General features: G+C 34.0%; 1 protein-coding gene across 3 annotated transcripts in view; it reads left to right on the top strand.

Annotated features, from left to right (window-relative positions):
- Cad87A (cadherin 87A) overlaps positions 1–24,856 on the top strand; it is a 672,761-nt gene that overhangs the window by 1,456 nt on the left and 646,449 nt on the right. For 2 of the 3 annotated variants that reach the window (XM_089252829.1, XM_089252827.1), the window contains exons 2-6: positions 8,626–8,694; positions 18,211–18,282; positions 19,322–19,455; positions 19,544–19,612; positions 19,958–20,047. In XM_089252829.1, the coding sequence (XP_089108955.1) occupies positions 8,643–8,694; positions 18,211–18,282; positions 19,322–19,455; positions 19,544–19,612; positions 19,958–20,047 (417 nt within the window). In that variant the 5' untranslated portion in view covers positions 8,626–8,642. Of the gene's footprint in view, positions 1–8,625; positions 8,695–10,486; positions 10,576–18,210; positions 18,283–19,321; positions 19,456–19,543; positions 19,613–19,957; positions 20,048–24,856 lie in introns of those variants that run through there. The other variant, XM_089252828.1, reaches the window with a different exon arrangement.

Here is a 24,856-nt window from a genome sequence, read left to right as displayed (position 1 = left end):
AAGGGGATAGAGGAGACTGATTTTTGAAGGTCAGTATATGTGTGCATGTTTGTGTTGTGAATGAGAAAAATAATTTGCAAGTCCAGTGGTAATGGTCATGGCCTTCGAAATTTTTCCTGGTCTTTTTTTCTTTTTTTTTTGCAAATGCCACCACAACCTGAAAAAGGAAAGATGAGGACATTCTGATGTTTAATTAGATTAATATGAAATTTTGGTAGTGATATATCATACATGGGTCATTCCATGTGAAATCAACACAATTTTTATATAAATTTAACTCACCATCTCATATTTTGATGAAACTTGGCTAAGAGGTAGCCTACATGTAGATAAAGAAAACTACCCAATTTCATTAAAATATGTCAACCCCTTTTGAAAATATGGCGATGTGAAGTTGTCAAAATTCACTAAAAAAACACCCCACGGCCATAATTTCAAATTGCTGTAGCAACTCTCCTAATTAAGCTAAAATGATGGGACAGGTGTCATTTTCCAGCATTTTCTATGGGCTTTCCTATGATATGCAACACAATATGGGTTTGAGATGAAATTTTTTTTTTAATTTAAATTAAAATTTAAATTTTGAATTTATCAAAAAGTGCATCTTCAAAAATTTTCAAAAAATTATATACAACACTTCACATTATTGTTAACTAATTCCCTAAGTATGAAAGTGGGACTGTCATGGGTTTACTACTTTATGAAATTTCAAAAATACCTATTTCACTAAAAAAAAAAATTGACATTTTTGTAAAATTTATAGATTTAAGCAGAAATATACATAACTTACACATAAATAAATTTTCACTTTTTTCATAAATTTATTTTTAATATGTTTAAAATGCAACTAGTGACGATGATGTGTGATTATTTTATGGTTTAACTGGTTTAAACCAGTCCAACTGGTTCCAACTGCCTGTGGGCATAGGCATACTGATTGTTGGATGTGAATGTTGTTGGTGATTAAAAAATGTGATGGTAATAAGTTTCTTTTTTAAATGTTAATATTTTGTGAGGTGTTGGTATTAGTGAAAAAAAAATATTATTTCAGTATATTTTCTTAGAAACTTTTCAGAACTCTTCAGAAACTTGTTTCTATATTTTAATTGAGATCTGTGTGACATTATACAATGGAGAAAGAAAGATATCAGACACTACAATGTTGCAATCCTTTAAAAAAACATAATCATTCTGTGGAAAACATAAGGAGACTAAGAAATGTGCCTCAATGGATGTGTGGTATGTTTCCTGATATACCAAAGATATCAAAAATTTGTGATAATTGTAGGAAGCAGATTGGTTCATTGAAAAATATGCAAGGAAAAAATGATTGCAGAAAACTTTCGGATGATGAAACAAGCTATGTTCCTCCACCTTCAGCTGTTGTGCAAACACTAAATACTTCTCCAGGAATTAGGAAAGTCCCCTGCGCGTAGTACAAAACTTCAGATAAAGAAGTATTCAACCAAAAAATTTAAAAGCATTGGGTTAGCACTTAAAAAACAACTATTTGCTAATGCAGAGGATTCCTCAGAAAATGAATGTGAGTCACTGCAACAATCTGTTATTGCTAATCTGAAAGCTAGCTTTTCCTCTAGTAGTAGGAAAAAGGAAGTAATGCTACTGACTTGTTTGCCTGAATCTTGGAGTATAAGAAAGATAATGCGCGAATTCAATGCTCCTAACTACATGGTACGCGAGGCAAAATGGCTTTTGAAGGAAAGAGGTATATTAGAAAGTCCTGACCAAAAACCGGGAAAGAATGTCACAAGAAGTTGTGCAAACAGTACATTCTTTTTATGAAAATGATGAAATAAGTAGAGTAATGCCAAGAAAGAAAGACTGTGTAACTGTGAAGGAGGAGAATGGAGATAAAACAGTAATATCTAAAAGACTTATTTTGTGCAATTTAAAAGAAGCATATAAAATTTGGGAAGCCTTTCCGCAGAGAGCAGGCAGGCTTTCACCGTGGTATTTGCATAACACGAAACTTCAGACATCTGTCAGTTTTACTTCTAATATGGAAGAGGGCAAACATCTCGAACTGAAATCATGCATATATATGTTATGGTCACGCGTAATATAAGAACTTTCCGGCATGCATTAATTTATTTGTTAGAAATTCGGTAAGAGTAGAAAGATTTAGAGTAGATTTATATAAAGAGTAGATAGATTTGTACTCAATCATAGAAATGTCTTTCTACGATTGAGTAGAACTAGTGTACATGTGATACATGCTTACGATAAGAGTGTAACATGATAAAAGCAATTAAATGGAAGCATGAAGATTTCTCTGTACTTTCATTTCTTGGAATAATTTTAGACAGAAAGAAAATATATATTATTTCCTTTTTTATTTTATTCTCCTACCATTTTTTATATTTTAATCTAAATTTTCTTTCAAACTACCTGTTAGGGTGACTTCCCAGTTGTTTTTGGTGTTTGCATTTGTATAGGTACACAAAACATAAAAGGAATTTAAATTTTTTTTAAATTAATTAAACAATTAAAATAAATTAATCAATTGAAAGGTAATTAATTTAATTTGAAAAATAACATCCACTGAAAACAAAATAAATTTGATTTTTTTTTAAATTGGGAAATTTAAAGTTCTTTCCACTAATGCATCATTTTAAGTTTGCGCCTTAAGCACAAACAAAAAAATGGCGCCTTTCCCAATTTCGCTCCCCCATGGACCAAAACCTGGCTACGCCACTGATGGCGGTCCCACTTTCATACTTAGGGAATTAGTTAACAATAATGTGAAGTGTTGTATATAATTTTTTGAAAATTTTTGAAGATGCGCTTTTTGATAAATTTTAATTAAAAAAAAACATTTTGTCTCAAACCCATATTATGTTGTATATATTGTATTGTGTATGTTTCATAGGAAAGCCCATAAAAAATGCTGCAAAATGACACCTGTCCCATCATTTTAGCTTAATTAAGAGAGTTGCAACAGCAATTTGAAATTATGGCCGTGGGGTGTTTTTTGGTGAATTTTGACAACTTCACATCGCCATATTTTCAAAATGGGTTGACATATTTTAATGAAATTGGGTAGTTTTCTTTATCTACATGTAGACTACCTCTATGCCAAGTTTCATCAAAATCTGAGATGGTGAGTAAAATCACTGTGTTGACTTAACACGGAATGACTCACATGTCAACTTGCAAATAAAATTATTTAATTGTATTCTCTTTTTGTCACCAAATACACCATCCAAGGCAACAGCCCTCTATTCAGAGAAGTTTTTTTTTGGGTGGGGGGGGGGGGGTTTCAATTTTTTGTGACTAATATAATAAAAGTAAATACATTGGCACCTATTTATCATTTTGATTTTTCTTTTATGCCCTTATATATCAATTAGAACTTTTGTGTTGACAAGTTTTGCCCAAGGGAGATTTGTATTTGTTTGTATCTGTTTTGACCTTCTATACCCTTTTTTCCTAGATGTTCTTTGTGTAGGCCTTTCATTGTAATCAACAATTTATCTTATGTGGGCATATTCAGACTTGCTCATTCGATTATATTGATCTATATTTATTTTTTTAATGTATTGAAATGTGTGGAATTTTTAAACCATTTCAAATGTTTTTGTTCCTGATAAAATAAGGTGCATTAACAAATCTTCTTAGTATTTTATTTTGCCCAGCTTGATATTTTTTTGTTTATATGCATGAGTCCACACTGGGGAGGCATATAAGAGTGTGGGTCTAAGAATAGATTTGAAGTAAAGAATCCTCTCTCACATTTAAAGAAAGTTTTGCTTGGTGAAATGTTATCTTATTGAGAGCCCCCAGTGTATATATGCTTTGTTGCCAAAATATGTGCTTTGTTGCAAATGAATTTAATGTGCGGGGGTGGGGGTGAATGTTAAAGATTTATTTAAGATACAACCAAGGTATTTGATTTTATCAACAGGTTTATTATTGAGTGGTTACCGATGATTAAATGTCTGCCTGGGGAATTTTTTTGCATCTTGTAAACCATGCAAATTGGCTTTTTTTTGTTTGTTTGTTATTTAACAAAATGTCAGAATCCTCGCACTAGTCCACCCAGGGTTCACGCTGCCGATCGCCGTTGCGCCAAATCGCGACAAAACATTCCATTTGGCGAATAAATAAAAGATCGAATTCGCCAAATCTCGAGTGCCCATTCGGCCTCTTAATGCTCGAATTGGCCATTTGATGCAGTTGTTTTGGAATTCACATTTTATGACGCATCATTTTGGCTTAAGTTCTCTCTCATTTGGCTACAACTTTTTCTATGTGATTAGCCAAATCGCTACAACTGATAAAAAGTCAGGGAGAACTCTAAGTCCACCACATCTATGGTTTCTTGTAAGAACTCTGCTGCAATACTGGCATTTTTGTGTCTACAGAGGATGACAGCATCATCTGTGAAAAGTGCAATTATACCAGCTTGTGGAGCTGGGTTGTCATTAATATATAATAAAAACAACTGTGGTCCTAGGACACTACCCTGTGGGGCCGAGGCTGTGATGCATTTAATTGAAGATATTGTATCACCAATCTTAACCTGAAAGGTGCGTCCAATGAGATAGTTGTAGAAAAAATAATATATTGTGGAGGGGGAAAAAAATATGAAGGTCAATCATTTTGTTGATGAGTGTCGGAAAATCGCACTTGTCGAATGTCTTGCAGATGCATATGGTTTAATCTCTATGGTTTAATGTGTCAGTAATGTACTCTGTTACTCTTAGTAGTTGTGTGACACAGGAGTGGTCACGTCGAAATCCATGTTCATTTTGGAGTATATTGTTTTGGTCAATATATTGTTCAATCCTGGGGGCAGTAATTCTCTTAAAAACTTTAGGGCCTACTCATGTTAGTGAGAAGACTAATTGGGCGAAAAGAAGTAGGCTGGATCATATCATTCCCAGCTTTGCGTATGGTTTTAATGATTGAGTGCTTCTAAGATTTAGGAAAATAGTGTAGTTTTATGGAAGCATTAAAGATTTCAGTAAGAATGATTAAATTATATTATATTATATTATCTTCACATGTATGAGAATGATGAAAAATGTATTGAGCTGCTCTATTTCTCAATTCAATTTGGGTGGAAAGTGGTTGGATGTGATTAGGTGAAAATTTCTTGTAATAGGCTTCTGCAAATGTTTCAGCAATTTCACTCTTTCAGTGTACCATGAGTGCCCTGAATTTTTATTTTTTTGTAGCCTCCAGGTTTAGAGATTCCAAGCTTTCCAAACATTTCCGTTCTCAACCGTAGTTGCATTTTCTAGAAATTCAGAAAATCTATGATTAATATAGTTCTAAATTTCCTGTTTGATTTATTTGTTCAATTTGTTCAGAGTACTTTTCAGTTCTTTTCCTACAGTGCTGCCGTTGTGTACGTATAAAATTTTTTGTCTAATTTTTTGTAGAATTTCTTTGGAAAGACCATATTTATTCTCAGCACAGGGAGATGTTGTAGTAGACTGGTGCAAGGCATTCTGAATTTTTTTTACTTTTTTTATTAACAGCTTCATCTATAGCTGTTTTGCTAATTGGAATGTTGTCAAGAGGAGCAGCATTTTCTAGTATTTCCTTAAATTGAGTCCAATTTGTTCTACAAATTTTTAATTTGTGTGGGATAGGAAAGTAAATTTTAGAAAAAAACAGGATTGTTGGAGGAATTCAAAATATTTTTAATATACGTTTATATTATGCAAGAGATTTGTAGACTGTCCAAAATCAATAATATCAGGCCTATGTCTCGGACAAGCCAGGATATGCGTTGGTGTAATGGTTGAATGAATTTCAGTGAAATTGTCGAGGCAGAATTTACACAAGACACGTCCACATCTGTTACTACCTCGACTGTGAAATATACTATTTTTACTATTCCAGTCACCACCAATAAATATGGGTATATTGGTACTGAAAATATGCTCGAATAAAGGGATTTATTCTGTTTCTGGGAGGCTTATAAATTGCGCAAAACATCATAGGGGTTCTATTGAATTGAACAAGCTTCCATTTGTGATGAGTTATGGAGGATATTTTCTTGATAGGGAATATTGGACTTAATGTAAACAGCTGTTTCTCTTCCCCTATTATGAATCCTATCTGATTTCTTGATAACTATGTAATTTAATCTTTTGGCTGGGCAAAAGCCAAGTTTCTGATACAAGTAAAATATCAAACTGGTTAATGTATAGTTCTTTTAGTTCTTGTAAGTTATGTTTAAGGGTGTTGGCATTCCAGGTTATAATGCACAACGGTCTAGGAGATTTACTTATTGAAGTAATTGTTAGGCAAGGATAAATATGAATCAAAGCTTGGAGTACATTTTCGATTTTTCCTTTGGGAATGCCAGCTGCGTCAAGAACATTGCAGAAAGTTGCGCAGCTGGTTTAATTCATAGGGTTTTTCAGTTGCAGTTGCAAAAAAATTATTCTTAGTGTGAGGCACGCAAGTGTGATGTGTGGTAATTTCCTCTTGTTTCTTAGATGTTTGTGTATCATTTATTTAAGAATTTTCAATTTGAGTATTCTATTCAATTTTATCATTGTCCACAGTAATTCAATCGTTGATTTCGGAAGCAGAAGTGATATTTATACACTCAGTTTTACTCAAATTTATACATAACTAATCTAAAAGTTGACCTGGCATGTAACTCAATTAGGTTCAATTTTATATCTTGTGTTACTGGTAACACACAAGGTTTATTCCTCGCTAGGGGATGTATGTCAGGTTTAATAGTTGCCAAGTAACTTCTGTTTTTCAATGTTATCCATATTTTTTTTTACATTTTCAGTGGGTGTTGATATGTTTGTGTCCCAATTTTTTGGTAATGTTGTAGGTTTGATAGTAATTGGTCCTTGACAGATAATGAAATCATCAAAATCTTCCAACGAATGATCATTTGTAAGTGGGGGAAATTGATTGAAGATAGCCCTTGAAATTCAGGAGGAAAATTTTTGGAAGAAATAATCTTACCCTGTTTTGGTTCAAAACGAGTCTAGTTTTACATCCTGAATATGTAGAAGTGTGGGTACCACCACAATGGCAACATCTAATTTTTGTAGGATTGCCCTTGTCTCTACAATTGAGTTTGATCAGATCTGGAGCAAAATGCACATATTGGGGCATTTTTGCATCTATAGGAGCTGTGCCCATAGGCTTGACAGGATCTACATTGAATTGGGCTTTGTAGTCCCCTATATATCTTTCAGTTTCAATCTGTATTTCAGAAATGTCTGTTATATTTGCAGTTGTTATATTTTCAAATGTTTTTTCAGCAATTGGTACTTCAATCAAATACAAGGGTAGCATTCTACCTGTGTGATAATTTTTCATATTCCAAATTTTTATGGGGTGGAATTTTTTTCTTTTCCAGTTCAGTTTTGATATCTTATATGTTGGTGTTAGCTGGTAGGCCACGAACTACAAATTTTAATGTTCGTTCACTTTGTGTGTAGTAAGTGTAATATTTTTAAAATTTTTTTCATTGAAGAATTTTGTGATGGAACGATGATCTTTGTCTGTGAATACTTGTACTACAATAGTATTATTTGTTGGTTTTGCTTGTGGTGGTAATTCACAGGTATTTTTTGCAGTCAGAAAATCTGGAATCAAGTTTTTACCTCAATCTGAGGATAATTAGGGGAATTTTGTTATTAGGCTGAACATTTCTAGCAGTTTGTGTTTGAGAATTTAATGCATTTGTATTGGGCTGATGTGAAATAAATCTCTGTATATAAAAAATGTCCCAAAATTCACACAAAAAATAATTTTGATAGAAAACACAGGTTTATAATTAAAAATCAAGTATTTTTTATTGATTCATGAAGTGTACAGTATAGGGTTATGTATGTGGAATAGCATATCGGGTAAATCACCTCCATGGCTTTGCTGGCACATATGCACTCTTTTTGTTGAAATTTTCCATGACCATTTTGCATAAATATGGCTGAATTTCATTGATAACGCGCTCAGTTTCCTCCTTCAAGGCGTGGGTGGTTGTGGGCTTGTTGGCATAAACCTTAAGGCCTGTTTACACGAGGCAAGTGCTTTAGTTGGTAACTTAATTTTTAGTTGCCAAGTACGATACAATGTATGCAGATGATATTAGACTTCAATTCTTTTTTCATTTGGGGTTTTTTGATGTCCCTGGACTCTCAGCAACACTCACGAGCTGCTTCAATGTTTTGTGTTTAACAACTTGTTGAAGGATGGCCAGAGTGTTTATCACTAATTGATCCAGTCTCCCTAAATTTTTTTAATTAATCTCTTCACAGTTGATGAAGTTAAATCACTATTCTGACCACATTTTGTATTAAAATTTGTGAACTGTAGCTGCCAAACCTTCATTATTTTTAAAATAGTGCTAAACATCGAAAATGCATTGTTCTTTCATGTAGCGCTTCATTTTTAATAACCCTTAACTGTCACTGTCTTTTTTCCGTTGACAACACTGTACCGCACAAATAGCACAAAATTCAAGTCTTGCATGAATTTTGGGACTCTATTTTTGTGTGCACCTTTATAAAACAAACCTGTCTGGAATGGAAAATAATTTGTCATTATTTTGGGGGGTTGCCCCCCCCCCCTCTTCCCAGGATTCCTTATTCACGAAATATTTATTTCCTTCCTTAGATTTTAGAAAAGTCATTATGCTGGAGATAAGTAAAATTATAACAGTTATTTTTGTCTCCATTGGATTAGGTGAGTTTTTTTTATTTATATAAAATATAATTCTTCTATATTAATATTTTTCCAATGATATGTGATTCAATTTTTCATGTTTATGAATTTTTTAATTTTCTGACAAACTAATTTATTGAACGCCATTTCACCTGTCATAAACATTATCTCATTGTTTTTGTTTTCTTCTTTGAAAACAAACTTTCTCTTTCAAACTTTATGGCAGCATGGAGTATGGTTACAGAAAAAACCTCTGTTTTGGGGACACTGGTGGGACAAAACAATTTGTCCATTAAAGAAGGATGACTGTTGATCAAGGGTTTGAAATGCGTACTTTTATTATATAAGGGGAAATTATTTTTTGGCCATAAGAGGGGTGACAGCATCAGAGGGCTGTCAGTTAGGGGGGGGGGGGGTTTACTGCATATCATTTTTTGAAAAAGTTTAACCCTTGATATTCTGATGAATCCGGGAGATGTACTATCAAATTTTCTTATGGTCAATCCAAAGGTTAGGGATGGTGGAGCCTCCACCAATTCTATATTGATAGTTGGAGTTAATTAATGTATCTGGAATTCTGTTATATTTTTGTGATCGATGTGATATGCATTTGTGATTATACGATTAATTTTTGATCTTGGATCTCACCAATCACCATCAGTGTTATTTCAGAGGTGCCACCATTGAAATGTTAACTGCTAATGGCATGGTGTTACACAAGTGGTAAACTATTGAAATTTACAACTCTTGCCTTGTATTAAGCGAATAAATTTCTTACAAAAAAGTGGCAATAAAAATAAAAAACACAAAGTAAATTCCAATTTTGAGACAAAAAAAGTCATACAAGGTATTTCAATCTTCTTGGTACAAACATAAGGAGAATAAACAACTAGATAAGGAAAGATATTTTTTGGATATTATGCCCAGGTGAACTCTGAAAGAAAAGTCATCTGGTCACTGCTGGTAATCTAGTGGTCCCTCATACTTATGTTTCATTTAATCTATTGCAGTGGTGGCTCGTGGTTGGATATTTTGGTGAAGGGGGGTGCAGATTTCCAAAAATATACTGCCATCTGTTGGTGAAAATATGTAATCAAGTGCATGTATTTGAAATTAGTGGAATATTGCGCTGCAATGAATTTTCTAAAATGAAAAGAGACACTTCAAATGGCATCAAAAAGGAGGTCTGGTAGCCTTACATCTACTACCCATGTCTGTAATGAGAAATTTATTTCGGAGGGGGCATTTCGGGTATAAGGGAGGAAAGTGGTAGAAAACAACAAACTTGAGCATGCTAGTATATGTTAGACATTTTGTAAAATTTTTTTGGGGTGGGGGGACCAGACCTCCCTGGTTCCACCTTTCACTATGGCTTTGCATGCAGGGCGGGTCACCATTTTATGTAAAAATATATTTTTTTAATTTCTATCCTGCACAGCATGAAAAGGGTGCCAAATGATTCCTTTAGCTCACATATAAATTTTTTAAAGAATGGGTTATCCTCTGCCTCCGGATTGACTTTAAAGAATATATATTTTGAAAAAAAAAAAACTTTTTGTGATGAGGTGTCACAAAAAGGTTTTAAAAACATTTTTTAATGTGTGTCTATAAAACAAATAGTTGCATGAGTAACATTTATTTATTACAAGGAAAAGTTTACAAAAATGACATTTATATTATTTTTCAAATAGCGTGAAAATCCTTCTTACTATTGAATTTCGACACAGCATTTCGAGACTGTTTGATTTTTTATGAGGCTTTCTCTCTCAGATTTTTTGCATAATGTGGCTGAAGTTTCTGTAACAGTCTTGACCGCGTTTTCAGCAGTTTGTGTTTGACATGGCAGGCGCAGTAAAGGCAGTTCTGATTTTTGGACGACAAACAGTTGGATGTCTCCGTCAGGTAAGGCCTACGGATTTAAAGGTTTCTAATAGCTTTGTAACCAAACTTTTAAAACCTCTCATCATGACCAAGAGAACATTCTCGAACTAAAACTTGTCATTGGGGGTGAGTATACCAAAAATTGTTTTGTTGTAAATGTTTCAGGCAATGAAAACTGGTTTATATTTTACAATATAAACAAAATTAGTAAAAAATTAAAATTATTTAAAATAAAAATGAATATTCTCGATTATTCTCCAATTTTTACATCTAGGAAAATATTCTCAGAATATTCTCGTTCTCTGAGAATATTCTCACCTCACATCTCTACCATGGATATTTCTGATTCCAAGAAGGAATAGAAGATTGCTTGTTCTATGCATTCAGATGTGCCAGAAGCTGGTGTTTCGACGCTGGTTACATTATCAATGGAATATGCTTTTCAAAAAATGCTGTCTATATATTTCCTTCCTTTTCTGCTATAAAGTTTTATTCTTTCGTGTGTACATTGAAGTATTTGTAGTACTTTGGGGACTTTGTACAGTTATTTGTAGGACTTTGGTCGATTAGGAAGCTTTTCTCTTTGACAGGTATTTTTATTTTTTTTTGTATTTGGGACAAATTCACTCTTTGATGTTCTTACACTTGCAGGATAAAATAAATGCAGAACAATAATTTACAGCGAAACTCTTCTGATTGCTTCAATATTTTAGGGTGTGATTTTAAAAGATTTTTTTGTATTTCATAAATAATACGCCTTTTAACATTGCTTTTCACTCGTTTATGTTGGACAGAAAGAATGGAAGCTCTTGATCTTATTTCTTCAACTTTTTCCGCAACAATGTCCTATAGTTCTACTTGGACTCTCACGTACTTCATTATCACGTTTTATCTAATAGTTCCACTCATAGAACTTGATAATATCTTTGTAGGTTGGTAATATATTGCATTTAACGTCACTTGAATCACGAAATGGCACACGAATGGCACAAACAAGCGCGTGGGCATTTTGCCTGTTGTTGCGTTTGTGTATTTGTATACAACCTCTCCTTATTTTAACCGGAGTTATACTGGAAAACATGGGCGTCGCACAGGGTTGGTAAAAAAAACGGTTTTTTTTTTAAAAAACCAAAAAACCGGGTTTTTTTTGGTTTAAACCAGTTTTTTGTTTTAAATAGTATTAACATTAAAAACAATGAAATTTCTGAAAAATCATTCAAACTTCCAATAATTAACTAAAATAAAATGTTTATTAATGTAATTAACACTATTCCCATGCTAATTAATCAATAAATATTTATTACAGTTTAACAAAAACCAACTTTTGCAATTTAATTATTTTTTGCTTAAATCAATGGATTATTGTGTTTGAAAATTCTTTTAATGTTATTATTAATCATATAATATATATTTTTCTCCAGTTACTTTCCGTATACTTAATTAGGAAGCTATTTTGCAAAAGGTAATAAAAATTAGGTGAATATAATGTATTTAATGAAGCATAAATAATGCACATTAATTAGCAATGATTTACGATATACAGGGTGATTATAACTAAGGTTCTGATTTCAAAACACTGTAAAAAAAGAATGATTGTCAGAATGACTTGAAAATTGACATGAATATTCCTGAAAAAATGCAATTTTATTTGATAAAGGGGAAAAAATACGTAAAAATGTAAAATTAATCACATCATCCAACATGTTGGCAATTTGCTCGCAGAATGGAAATGATAGCCTGTCGTGGCAGAATGATACCTTAATTATAGCATTTCACGATTTCATAATTCATGGAAACATCACAAAAAATGAAGTAATTGAACAAATAACTACAACTTACTTAAGAAATGTTAAATATGTTGTCCAACCTGAGGTTGAAAGCACAAACATTCTTGTTCAACAACAGAATCGGAGTATGCCATGGTCATAATGTGGATGTGCTTGCAATTCAGCTTTATTAAACCAAACATGCTCCCCCCCGTTGGAACTTCTAGTTGCAAGGGTTAAGGTGCATTCTGTCAAAATAGGTCTTCAGCAGCTGCTTTGCTGGTATTGCAATGTGCATCTTGATAGAAGTTCTATCCACACACTGATGCTGTGGAAGTGCTGAAATGATGTGGGTGCAAAAATAGATTATACTGCTGGCCAAGTACAGCATCATCTACTTGCACATTTTGCACTTTTTTCTTTTGCGAAAGAAACTTCCATTGCTTCAGGAGTATCCATGCAAATTTTCAAGTCATTCTGACCAGTACTTATTGTATAGGTTTGGAATCAAAACTTAAATTACAATCACCCTGTATATAGCTGATTATTTTTCTTAAATCTGTTACTACTATACAGTAGAACCTTGATTAACTGGGCTTAACAGTGTGTGTGTGAAAGTATAAAAAAAACAACTATTGAATATTAAGACTGGGAGATATACAGTAGGGGATGTGCTACTTCCTATGGGAAAGAAAATGAAAATGTATGTGAGGTAATGTAACAACTAGTACACAAGTCTTTGTCCTTTAAGGACAGCTGGTGTCTTTATTGGATTATAGGACCACCTGCCCCTAACATGATGGTGTCACTACTGTAGCTGTTTCTTTGTGAAGGGAAAAAGAAACCCTGTGAGATAATACACCACTACATTTAGATGTGTGATGCAATCCTTATTCATGAATTTGCTAAAGATAGAGCATCAGAATGCAGCCAAAGGTTAGAAAATGTTGTAAGAAAGAGAAATTTTTGCTTTTATTTATAACTTTAAATGACTAAGATACTTCATATGAAAAATATATATATATATTCTGGCTACTTTTATGAGACTTTTTGAAAAAAACCACTTATAAAATCTTATGTCATTTAAAGATATACCATCAGAATGTACCCTAAGGATATAAAATGTGGTAAAAATGAAACATTTTGGCTAATAATGAACCAATATGATATTTTTCAAGGGAAAAAAATGATATTTAGTCAACTTTTATTTGATTTTTTGAAAAAAACCAAAGTGGTTTTTTTAAAAAAACCACTTGTTTTAAAACCAATGTGGTTTAAACCAAACAACCCTGGCTTCACATGCACACGCATAGGGTCTTCCTAGACTCTACCCACCCATTCACACCTACAATGTGACGAATTGTCTATGTTTGTAGAAAGTAATGTAATTGGTCAAAACCCTAACTGAAACCTACCTTAAAAAGCAAAAACATTATCGAAAAAAAATCAAATATCAAAGAAACGATATCGATCCGGAGGCAGTTACACTAATCAGAAAGTAAAAAAAAATCACAAGTGTTATTTTGAGACCATTTAGCACTTTTTTATTGCTATGCCCCTTAAAAAATATGAATTTTATTTTTTTGACCAACCCTAATGTGCAGTCTGAGTGCTTATTTAGAATTGTGCATTATTGAATATTTTTATTTTTGTTTTGTGCTTGTCTAGTTATGTTTCATATTCACTAATGATTATGAATTTATTATGAATTTATTATGAATTTTAAACACCCTGTGTGGTATGCATGATCGAAAATTCAATTTAAGATATGTTTATTTGGCAGACGATAAAACAAATAAATGTGTATAGGTCATTCCCAACAAAAAGTGTAACGGACTTATAATCAGACTAAATTTCGGAGCACTCTGGTAGTAATTTTAATTTTTTTTTAGTTCTTCATTTAATTCTGTCATACAGCATTTCTTAATTTGTTTCAGATGGTATCTAGTTTTTTTTTTTTTTAAATCGTTATTTGTAGCAAAAACTCAAAATGTGGATTTCCCAGCATGAAAAAAAAAATGTTAGGGACTTGGTGTAGAATTTTTTTCAAAACTTGGAAATATCATTATCCCCTCACATATAGGAGGGGAGAATCAAGGGGATAGAACAATAGACTTTAGCATATTTTGTTATTATATAGGTCATTCCCAAAAAAAATTTACTGTTTCTGAGACTTTACTGTAATTTTTTTTACAAAATTTTAGATTCTGGTAGTAGTTTTTTTTAGTTCGTTTAATTCTATGATGTGCCATTTTTTAATTTGTTTCAGATGGTATCTAGTTTTTGTTTAAATCATTATTTGTAGCAAAAACTCGATGTGTATTTCCCAGCTTGAAAGAAAAAAATGTTAAACAAAGGGACTTGGTGTAAATCTCTAGAAGTTTTTTCAAAAAACTTGGAATCACATTATATACAAGTGTCATAGATGAACAAAACTCTCAATAAAATTTTTAAAAAAAACTTATGAAAAACTTTTTTTTTGTTCATGTCCCAAATTTTTCCCATTTTAAAATGTCCACTTTGTTACGGTCATTTTGGAAATATATTTTCATACCACATTAAATCTGATGATCTTTTGAGCTCATTAAAAGTTTACTTTAAATGCTTGATCACACACACAAATTTTGGATTTGACTTTTGCAAAACTACTTAATATTCACATTATGTCTTTAATACCAGATTTTTCTGTCGGATGTCCACTCTATTATGTTATTATCATAAATAATTATGATTTTTTTTTCATCCATATCTCACCTTCAAGTGATAGTACATGGAGATATGCTTCAAAATATAATAAACGTTTTCATCAATCATTTAAATTTATAATGAAAAATAATAATTTGGGCTAATTTGTTCAACGCAACAAAATGTAAACTATGATCTAAAGTAAAATTTTTTAGTTAAGAAAGGTTTTGAATTTTTAAGTTAAATTCAATAAGTTATTTATTCAATTTGAACAAACTTTACAACTTTCTCCGTCATGTTATTTTTTCAGATAAATACAAAAGTTCAGTACAAATCATCAAAATCATTGTGCAGGGGGGAGGCACAGATCCAGAAAGATGTGTGATAAGGTGTCGTTCAAATATTACATCATCGATGGGGGGTTCCGATTTGATGACAAGGGGGGTAAGGAGGGTTTGGATGATGCTTGCTTCATCAACCACCCTTTATAAAAAATATGAAATATTCTTAATGGCATATTATTTGTTGTTAAAAAGGGAAAAAAGCCTTTTATTAGTTTGTAGTCACCTGAACCAACATTCTCCCTATTCATAAGTCCTCTATACAGGGTGATTCAGAAAATATAGTACACACCAATACAAAGTTTTTCCCATCACTTCTTAAACAATTGTCATTAAAAAACACATGATATAATATGAAACGCACGCGTGAGTACCACTTTTCAAAACTGCCACTCCGCAAACGTCAAAGCGACATTCCTGTTGGAGTTTATCGGGAAAAAAAGAACGCCATGTAAATGTAATACAAATGTAACATGGGGAAAAAGTAACCTTATGCAAAACTGCTTTGCAGTGAATAAAATGTGCGGACGCCAGCCTTGTGAAGTTATTTCAGTGTGCAACTGTTCTAACAATTGTAATGTACAGGATAATGGCACACTTTAGTAATACTGAAAAAGCAGACATGCATTTCATTTATGGAGCTGCAAATGCATGTGCCACAGGGGCAGCATAAATGTACAGTGAGCGTTTTACCCACAGGCAGTTGCCCAATCCGAAAACATTTGCGCACTTGCATTGGTAGCTGTGTGGAACAGGATCCTTTCTTGCTTCTCATTCTGATGCACTGTGATGCAGATTTGCAAACAATTTTTTTCTTCCCCAGGTTACATTTGCATGCATGTTCTTTTTCTCCCGATAAATTTCAACACTAATGCTGTTTTAACATTTGCCGCACTAGCGCGTTGGTGTTTCATGTTAGACCATGTATTCCTTGATAACAATTGTTTGTATTGGTGTGTACTATCATCTCTTACAGCTTTTCCTATCATTTCTTAATCGCCTTGTAAAACCACTTTAGTGATCTGTAAATTTTTCGCTGATCCAAGTGATCTGGAACTGTCCGGGCCGCTTATGTGCTGTAATTGTGGTACACATCACTCAAGTGATCTATAATTATGTCGCATATCACTTAAGTAATCTGGGAATGTACTATAAGAGACTTAGTGATGTAGAGCTGCACTGGAAGCCGCTTAAGTGCTCTAAAACTGTGCCACATGTCACTCAAGAAATCGCCTAAGTGTTCTGGAACTGTGTCCGATTGCTTAGGTAGACCTGTCACTGAAGTGACAGGTCACTTCAGTGATCTGTGAATGCGCCATGGGCCACTTGAATGCTTTGGAATTGTGGCACGGGACACCTAAGCAATCTGTAAAAATGTGCCACTTAGTTCATTTTTACAAAATTAGGTTTGAGGGAGCAAGTCGCATCAAATAACCCCCGGGGCCACATTTGGTCCACAGGCTTACCATATATGATTTGGAGGGTGGGTCGCAATGAATTTCGTGAAAAGAAATTTTGAGTTCTTAGCATTTAAAAATGGCATTGAATTTGACAGAAATTGATTTAAATAGCATATAAAGGTATCTTTCAAAAAAAATATTAAATATTTTTGGATTAAAAAGATAAGTTTTTGATCGTCTAGTGGAGGGGAGCAGGCATGACACCCCTTCCATGCCCCTCCCTGCATACTTCTCTGATCCCACCAATATGTGTTGGAGTTAGGAAGTAGAGATGAAAGTTTGCTGGGAATAGGGGGTGGAAAATGGCTTATATAAAATTTGCTGACGTGATACTTGAACGACGCCTAAGGGGCATTTCAGTACGAGTAAAGGTAGTTATTTGATAATACATTCTGCATTTTATGGGAAAGAACCATTATTTTTGTTTCCAGGCTCTATTCCCCCATCCCCAGTCCACTCTGGATCACTAATGTGAGAGACATAAATGTGAGATTTGTGAATAGTAATTTGATGTGTGTTAGCAATTTTAACAGAAAATCTTGAAGTAAAACAAAAATCATCTTGATATATAATATACAGCTGAGCAAGCCCAGTGTCCTTTTTGACCAGATTTTAAAAATTTCACCTGACAAATTCAAACTATGGGGGGAATGTGGTGTTTTTTGAATTTCCTCATGGAGTAACGTTTTTCAAAGGTAAAAGAAGAGTCTCGTATCACATTTTATGTATAATTTTTAAGAAAATAAAGTATTTGCATAGCCTATTTAGAACATTTGACATCTTTCTCTCAGTTTAACATTTCTGTGCAGTCTGTTATAATGGTATACACTCTGTTACGGAAACCATTTTTGCAGATCACAGGCAAAAAATTTAATAACATTTTATATTTGTTTAAGAGCGGGCAAAATCCATGACTTTCAGTTATAAAACCCAAAAAATAAAATATTACCAAATAAAAGTAAAATATTTATGACATTGAACTATTCAGTCATAGGCTATAATTTGAGACCAATTTTATTTTCAAAATTGAAATTTGAATTTTTCATTAAAAAAATGTGGAATGTACACTTTTTTTGGGATTGGCCCATGCACGCTCATTAACCATTGCACGCTCATTGGCCATTAACACGCTTGCGTGATAGCCTATGTGACTGAGGAAGAAATATCCTATAGCTCCTATATCTGGCTTCCATAAAGCCAGATTTGGTGTACACTTTAATCAAACCATGATTTTTTTCTTATTATTTGAGAAGGTTTTTGTGTGAGTGAAACCTCTCCATGTGTGTCGCACTCATTACTACATCCTATCTCTAGTGGCATGTATGTAGCCGTTGGTCTACTGTATTGATGTATGTGTTGAAGAGTTCTTTTGTTTCCATTGTAAAATATTTTTTTCCGATCAAGCTCAAAGCAACAGACCTCCATTCTTTACTAAAAGTATTGATCTTGCAATCGTAGAAGAAAACACTCCAGTAGGTGAGTACTATGAATTATTATGTTATTTTCACTATGAGTAATAGATAAAATTGTAAAAAAAATTTTGAATCTAAACAGTTGTTAAAATTGCTGAAGGCCTAGAATGTTAGAGGCCTTACATGTTTTGAGAGTTTAAGGTGCATGATTGATTAGACTTTCTTTTTATCTTTCAAACTGAGCACAGCTTAGGTCTATCACTATCTATGGGCAATGCAATTTACTACCTAGTGAGTTGTGCCGGAAGTGTGATGTGCCTACCTAACAGTCTGAGTGCATATCTAGTGTTAGTGATGTCTGTTAGTACATTATTTATTAGTCAATATATATGATTGTGTGAATAAATCTGACGTCCTGTAAACTGTTTCATCCTCTGCTTATTTCAAGGACTTGTGAGACATCATCTGGAACAATTTGGTGTCGGAAGTGGTATAATTCAAGCACTTGAATGGTGGAGATGAGTGATAGACATAGAACAAATGTGAGAACAGCTGAACCAACTGATGCCCCAGAAGTTCACCAGTCTGTTTTCAGTCGATAAATTTTAGTGTGGTCATCTTTTCCCTGAATCAGATCCTTCACAGGGGCCAAGGACCAGCATAAATATTTTCTGTCTCTTTGCACAACATCACCAATGAAGAGAAACTAGACTTTTCCTCTATAGAACATTTGTTGGCACAACTGTCTCAGATATTCTGAACAAAATCTTTGCCTTGGACAATTTCACTTCTGTCTGTATAAGGCTCTTTTAATTTTCATTCAACTCCTTGGTATTCACAACACCCACGTCAGCAATGTTTGATGTTCGTATGCCCATCATGAATACTCAAGGAGAGATTTTACCTTAACCTCGGAAATTCAAATTACAGCCATACTGTAAATTTGGTCTTACCAACATTCATTTGGGTTTCATTTTATGAAGCACTCTCTTAAGTTTCTGAGATGTTAATTTTTTAAAACAAATGCTGCATATTATTAATGTAGTAAATTAAATATTGACTGTTCAGTTTAGCAGCCTAAATTTTTTTCAAATCCCAAATAGGAACATCAGTTTTTCAACTTTTGGGTAGTGATCCAGAGAATTCAAGTTTGACTTATGGGTTAGAAGGTACTAACCAGCTTACAGTAGATAAAGAAACAGGTTTAGTTACTGTAACAGGAAACATAGACAGAGAAGTAATTATTTTGTGTTAATTATGATTGTCAGTTTTGTGTAGTTTTTAAACCTGTCTCTCAATATATTTCTTTGTTTTTATTTTCTAAGAAAAATGACAGTCTGAAGTTTTTCATTACTCTGGAAGACATAGTGATAGGTGAAGAAGCTAATAATCTGGTGAGAAGCTCTGGTTCAACAATATATATATTTTTTAATAATGTGATCCTCATGTATTCCCAAGAGATCTGTATGACCTGTTCAGGGAATATGTTGGTGTTGGTAGACAAATCTTTGCCTGAACCGGGAATTTGAACTCATACCTGCACACAGTCAGAAGCTAGCTCCTTAACCACTGGACTGCCAGACAGCATATACTTACTTCTTTTGTAATTTAGTACTCATTGTGATACACAGAACAGCATTACTATTGGGGGAGGGGAGAATTTCAGCATTAGTGGGAACCCCATGAGCTTGATATTTGATGGGTTTTTTTCTAAATTTTGAGATACCATCTTTTTCTAGGTAAGAGTTCCTGTTACCATCATTGTTATTGATGTGAACGATAATCCACCTGTTTTCCATGACTTGCCAGCTGTAATATCAGTGAGAGAGGTGAGTGATACTCTTTTAATAAAATAGGTGTTAAAAAATTTGCAATTAAATTATGCATTATTCTTGATGCAGAAAGACTGCAAACATCATCTTGAAACATTTTTCTATTTTTCTGAAAAGGCTTGCACTTGAAATTTAATTTTTCTTTTTAGTTGTAGTTGACTCTTTAGTCATGGGAAAATCAACAGATTTACATTTAACACATCTTTATTTATTAGAATTTTTTATTTTTTGCATGTGCAGGGGTGGGAACTCTGCGCCAATTGCGCCGCACTGCGCCAAAATTAACATCTTGCGCCATCCTGCTCCAATAAGGTATTTTCGTATTTTTCTGTGCCAAATAGCAAATTTTGCTTCAGTATGCCCGGAATTTCGGAAAAGACGTCAAAAAATTTTTGTTCCTGGTTGTCGCGAAACGATCCTTTCCGAAAAGAACGTGTTTTATTCCACTGTACTTCAACTATCGCCATATTTAAACTACCGGCCCATCATCAGGCTTTTCATCGCGAAACCCCAATAATATCCGTGATCGTGCAACTGAAGATGGTTTGCAATGTTCTTTCAGCTTTAAAGCGCAAATGCGAATCAGTTTCCGTTTTCAGGAAAAAAGTCGTCAGAAATGACTGTAGTCGATCGTCATTGCGTCAAATCCAGATGTTTCGTGAACAAAAATTTTCATTCCGGGAGTAAAAAGAGCATGTCGCCGAATTACGATTGTTAATTTAGGAACTTTGCCGAATAACGAGCGTTAAATTGCCAATGTTGCTGAATAATGCCTGTTAAATCGCCAAATAACGAGTAAGATCGCCAACCTCGCCAAATAATGGGTGCTGAATCGCCAACCATCGTGTTGATTCTTCCGAAATGCTCTCCCATTTTGCAACAATTTCTTTCTGAGTATAAAAAATTGAAAACTTGATATAGAAAATAATTTGTAATATCTATATCAAGACTATAGAAAATCTTTAGCTCATTTGAAGGGCTGCTGTTCCAGACAGCAAATAGTGCCCTCAGTAAGCAAAAATCATCTTAAATAGACTGGTGCGAAAAATTTTATGACAGCCGCTTTTTCAAACAAGGTATCAAAATCCTGAAACACCAAAAACTGATCAAAAGATGTTTCATAACAAAAGACAGTGCAGTTGTTTTATTTTGAAAAAGAGTGAGGGTTAACGAAAATATTGTTGTTAATTTTGCTGCTCCAATTTATAAATATCTGCTCTGAATCCTATATTTTGCTGCTCCAAAACTGCTCAGAATCCTCAATTTGCTGCTCCAAAACTGCTCCAAAGCTGCTCCGAAATGGACTTTGTCACTTCCCATCCCTGCATGTGGCATATCTCAGTAATAAAAATTTAGTGAATTAATGAAAGTCTGAGGAAACATAATTAACTAAAAAAATTTTATTCATGAAAGCAATATTTAAGACTCGTAAATCCAAAGAAAACAATAAAGAATATCATGATATTGATTGACTGTGGCGAAGCAGATTCGTTCAAAATTCAAGTTCTTTAAATACTTTAAACAATAGGTGCTTTGGTATGACAAAGTTCTACCTAAAACCATTTACATCATTTGACCCATGGGTGCAGATATGGGGGAGGGGCAATGTCCCCAGCATCAAAGGTAAAGTCTACTGATCTAATGTATTTGCATATAAAAGAATTGACATCATGTCGCCCAACAATCATCGTGCTCCGCCAGACTTGCAAGTCTATATGAATGCACAATAGCTCCTATGCTTTTCCTGAAAGCCACAGATAATAACCATTACTAAGAGCCTAGGGTATAGGAAGCCGTAGATGACAAAAGTTTGATGACCACTGCGTACGGCGATGACTATGAATGTCATTATCAGGGTTTAAGCTAGATTAAAAATTCCTTTAGCAAAAAAGCAAAAATTGGGGAAAAGCTTTAGCAAAATGCTACAATGCTAATGATTTATGGTTGGATGTCTTCTCGTTTCGTACCTCCTGTACCAATTTTTGTGAAAGTGGCTATTACTTCTTTCTCTAATTCCAAGATTTTCTTTCACATTTTTTGCGAAATGTGACCCTAGCTTAAACCCTGGTCGTTATGTATGAAACACATACAAAAAGACTGTAGGTGAATGAACAGTGATGATGGTGTTGAAATCTGCAATAGCAGGCTTTATTGATCAATTACTGTTACAATACATCTGGAATTTATGGTGCATATTCAAAGGGGGAAAAACGCTTTAGCTCTATTTTCTTAACAGATAAATTTTTTTTTTGCCCCCTTGGAAAAAGGGGGGGTCAGTTTTCCAAAACTTGTTTTTTCCTCCCATCATCCCCCCCCCCCCATGTCCACTTGTAGCCCCACAATCGTGTCTGAAGCCAGTATCGCCCTGCTAAAAAGTCCCATTGCACACTTTGGGAAACACTGCACTAGAGCACTGGCAGGTATGCAAAGCTTGAGCTATGAAAAGAGCCTTGATTCATTGAGTATGTTATCTTTGGAACAACTTGGGTATTGTGGAAATATGATTGCAGTATGGATTTTCAAGAGGATTGATATGATAGAGACATCATGAAATATTGTTAGGTTGTTTTTCCAACTGGGGTTCTGCAAGAACATTTTTGGGGTTCTGCAGAATCAAAAGGGACGGAACCCCAAAAATCCCGGAACCCGGATAGCTTAAAACATTTTCTTTTTACTGTTTCACTTGAAGTCATTTTTCATTTTCATTTTTGTTGAGAACGTGTACTGTAAATAAGTTTAGGATAATCTATCAGTAGGACACGGACAGTATTCATGTGTTGGTTCCTTTCTTTCTTCATATTCTCACTGGCAAGTCCTTCAGATAACAGTTAAGAAGACACCCTGGGAATTGGTTTTCCTGAAAATCAAGACCTACAAGCAGATTTTATGAGGATCTTTCTCCAAGGATTCTTAATTTTTGAGTTTTCTTTATATTCTGTGCTCCAAAAGTGTTAATTTTTCACTTGTGCTTGAGATTATTTTTCCCATTTTACCAATTCTTTACCACAAAATGGAACCTCGTTTATACGAAATTCAAAAAACCATGCCAAAACGTATTATATAGCTTTAATTTGCATCACATCACCATTACTTAAATCTTGAGTATTGTATTGTTTTCTCCTGTGAAGATTTTAAAATAATAAAACATAATTTTTTCACTTTTTCTAAAAAAGTCTTTTGTTTTCCATATCTAAGCAAATAATGTTCAGTCCAGCTCTTTAAAAGTTGCCTGAAAGAAAAGAACCAAAATACTTCATCAATTTCTTAAACCATGCGTTGCGGCTCTCAGGGCATACCGTGAACCTTTGTCGAGGGCATCGCTTAATACTTTTGACATTACTGATTGCCTGTTTAGTGCTTTGGAGGGATGTTTTTTCTACTTATTTTGGGCAGTGCTGTGACTAAGGAGAAATGTGGGGGTTCCAATTAGGAGATTTGGTGAACCGAATGTTGGACTAAAGGAGGGGGGGGGTGAAACTTTTTTTCCGCATTTTAACTTTTCCCTCAACATTAAAAAGGGGCACTAAGCAGTGCCGTCTTAACGCATGGGCTCACCCGGGCACCTCAAGAGAAGAGAAGAGCCTCAGAAAAATGAGTAGTAGAATTTTTCGAGAATTTGCTTGTAAGGGCCTCCGAAAAATCACTTGGCCCGGGGGCCCATGATGTTCTTAAGACGGCCCTGGCGCTAAGATGTGTGCTTGTAAATAATTGGCTACTAAAATAATCTAGTTGCAGTCTTGATACTGTATCTGTCAACAATCAGTCAATTAGTCTATCATCAAAGTTTAGGGCTTTTCATCTGCATTCCTCCCTTTCATTAAGACCCTCTATTTTATTCACCCAAACCTCCCTAGGTGGTCGCTACTCAGTTTGGGAACCACGGATATAAGAAAACAGTCCAGCATGACTCATTTAGTTTAATGCAAGGCTCCTCCCACTCATCCTACTTTTCCCACTTTTTGGTAAAATGTCTCACTTGTCCTATTTTTTTTTAACAAAATTAGTATAATTGATTTTAATTGAGGAGGAAATCATGGGCATAATGCTAGATAATAGAAATGTAGTAGATTGCAATTAATGATTTTGCCAAAGCAGAAGTTGTATTGTTTTTAAGGTTATTTGGGGGCGGGGTGTATGGACCATTTGATGATTTAGTAATTTTTCATTTGCTTAGTTTGAGGGTTCTACAAATAGAGTAGTCATTAAAAACTTCTACCTGGTAGAAGAGAAATGACGTAGTTACTGTCCATGAAGTAATAAATATAAAAATTCATCATTATAGTGCACATTTGTGTGTATAGGTGAAACAACAATGAATGAATGCCAGAACTTATCCAATACAAAATTTTTTCCACATATTTTCCCCGGACAATTGGGTACTGTCGCGATTAACAAATTTTGTGGTGATTACAAACGAGATAAGGTTGGGAGTTGTGGAAAAGTTTCAGGGTTTAGTTAAGATGGATGAATGTACACATATTAGGATGGAGGCATGTTTTAAAAGCAATTGGGGGGGGGGGGCCCATCTCATCTGTTATCTTACACTTGTCATATTATATACACAGGATACAAAAAAAACAAAATGAATCTTATTGTGAAATATAAAATATCCATCGGAGTGAGTCATCTCGCTTAACACCTTATTGGTGAGGAAATGGGTTTGATAACTTGCTGACTAGAAGCCAGCATCAGTTTTATTGGGTTGAGTTCACTTGCTCCGGTGAATTTGATGAAAAAATACAAAATAAAAATATTTTGTGGGGAATATATACAATTAAGGATCACCCGTGACATCTCGCTTAGCAC

The sequence above is a fragment of the Pholcus phalangioides genome, unplaced genomic scaffold (genome assembly GCF_987345545.1).
Source record: "Pholcus phalangioides strain wild (caught in Gottingen) unplaced genomic scaffold, Ppha-v1.0 ptg000031l_1, whole genome shotgun sequence".
In the NCBI taxonomy this organism is placed as follows: domain Eukaryota; kingdom Metazoa; phylum Arthropoda; class Arachnida; order Araneae; family Pholcidae; genus Pholcus; species Pholcus phalangioides.
The sequence above is the reverse complement of the archived record's forward strand: the minus strand, read 5'-3'. Positions and strand labels throughout refer to the sequence as shown.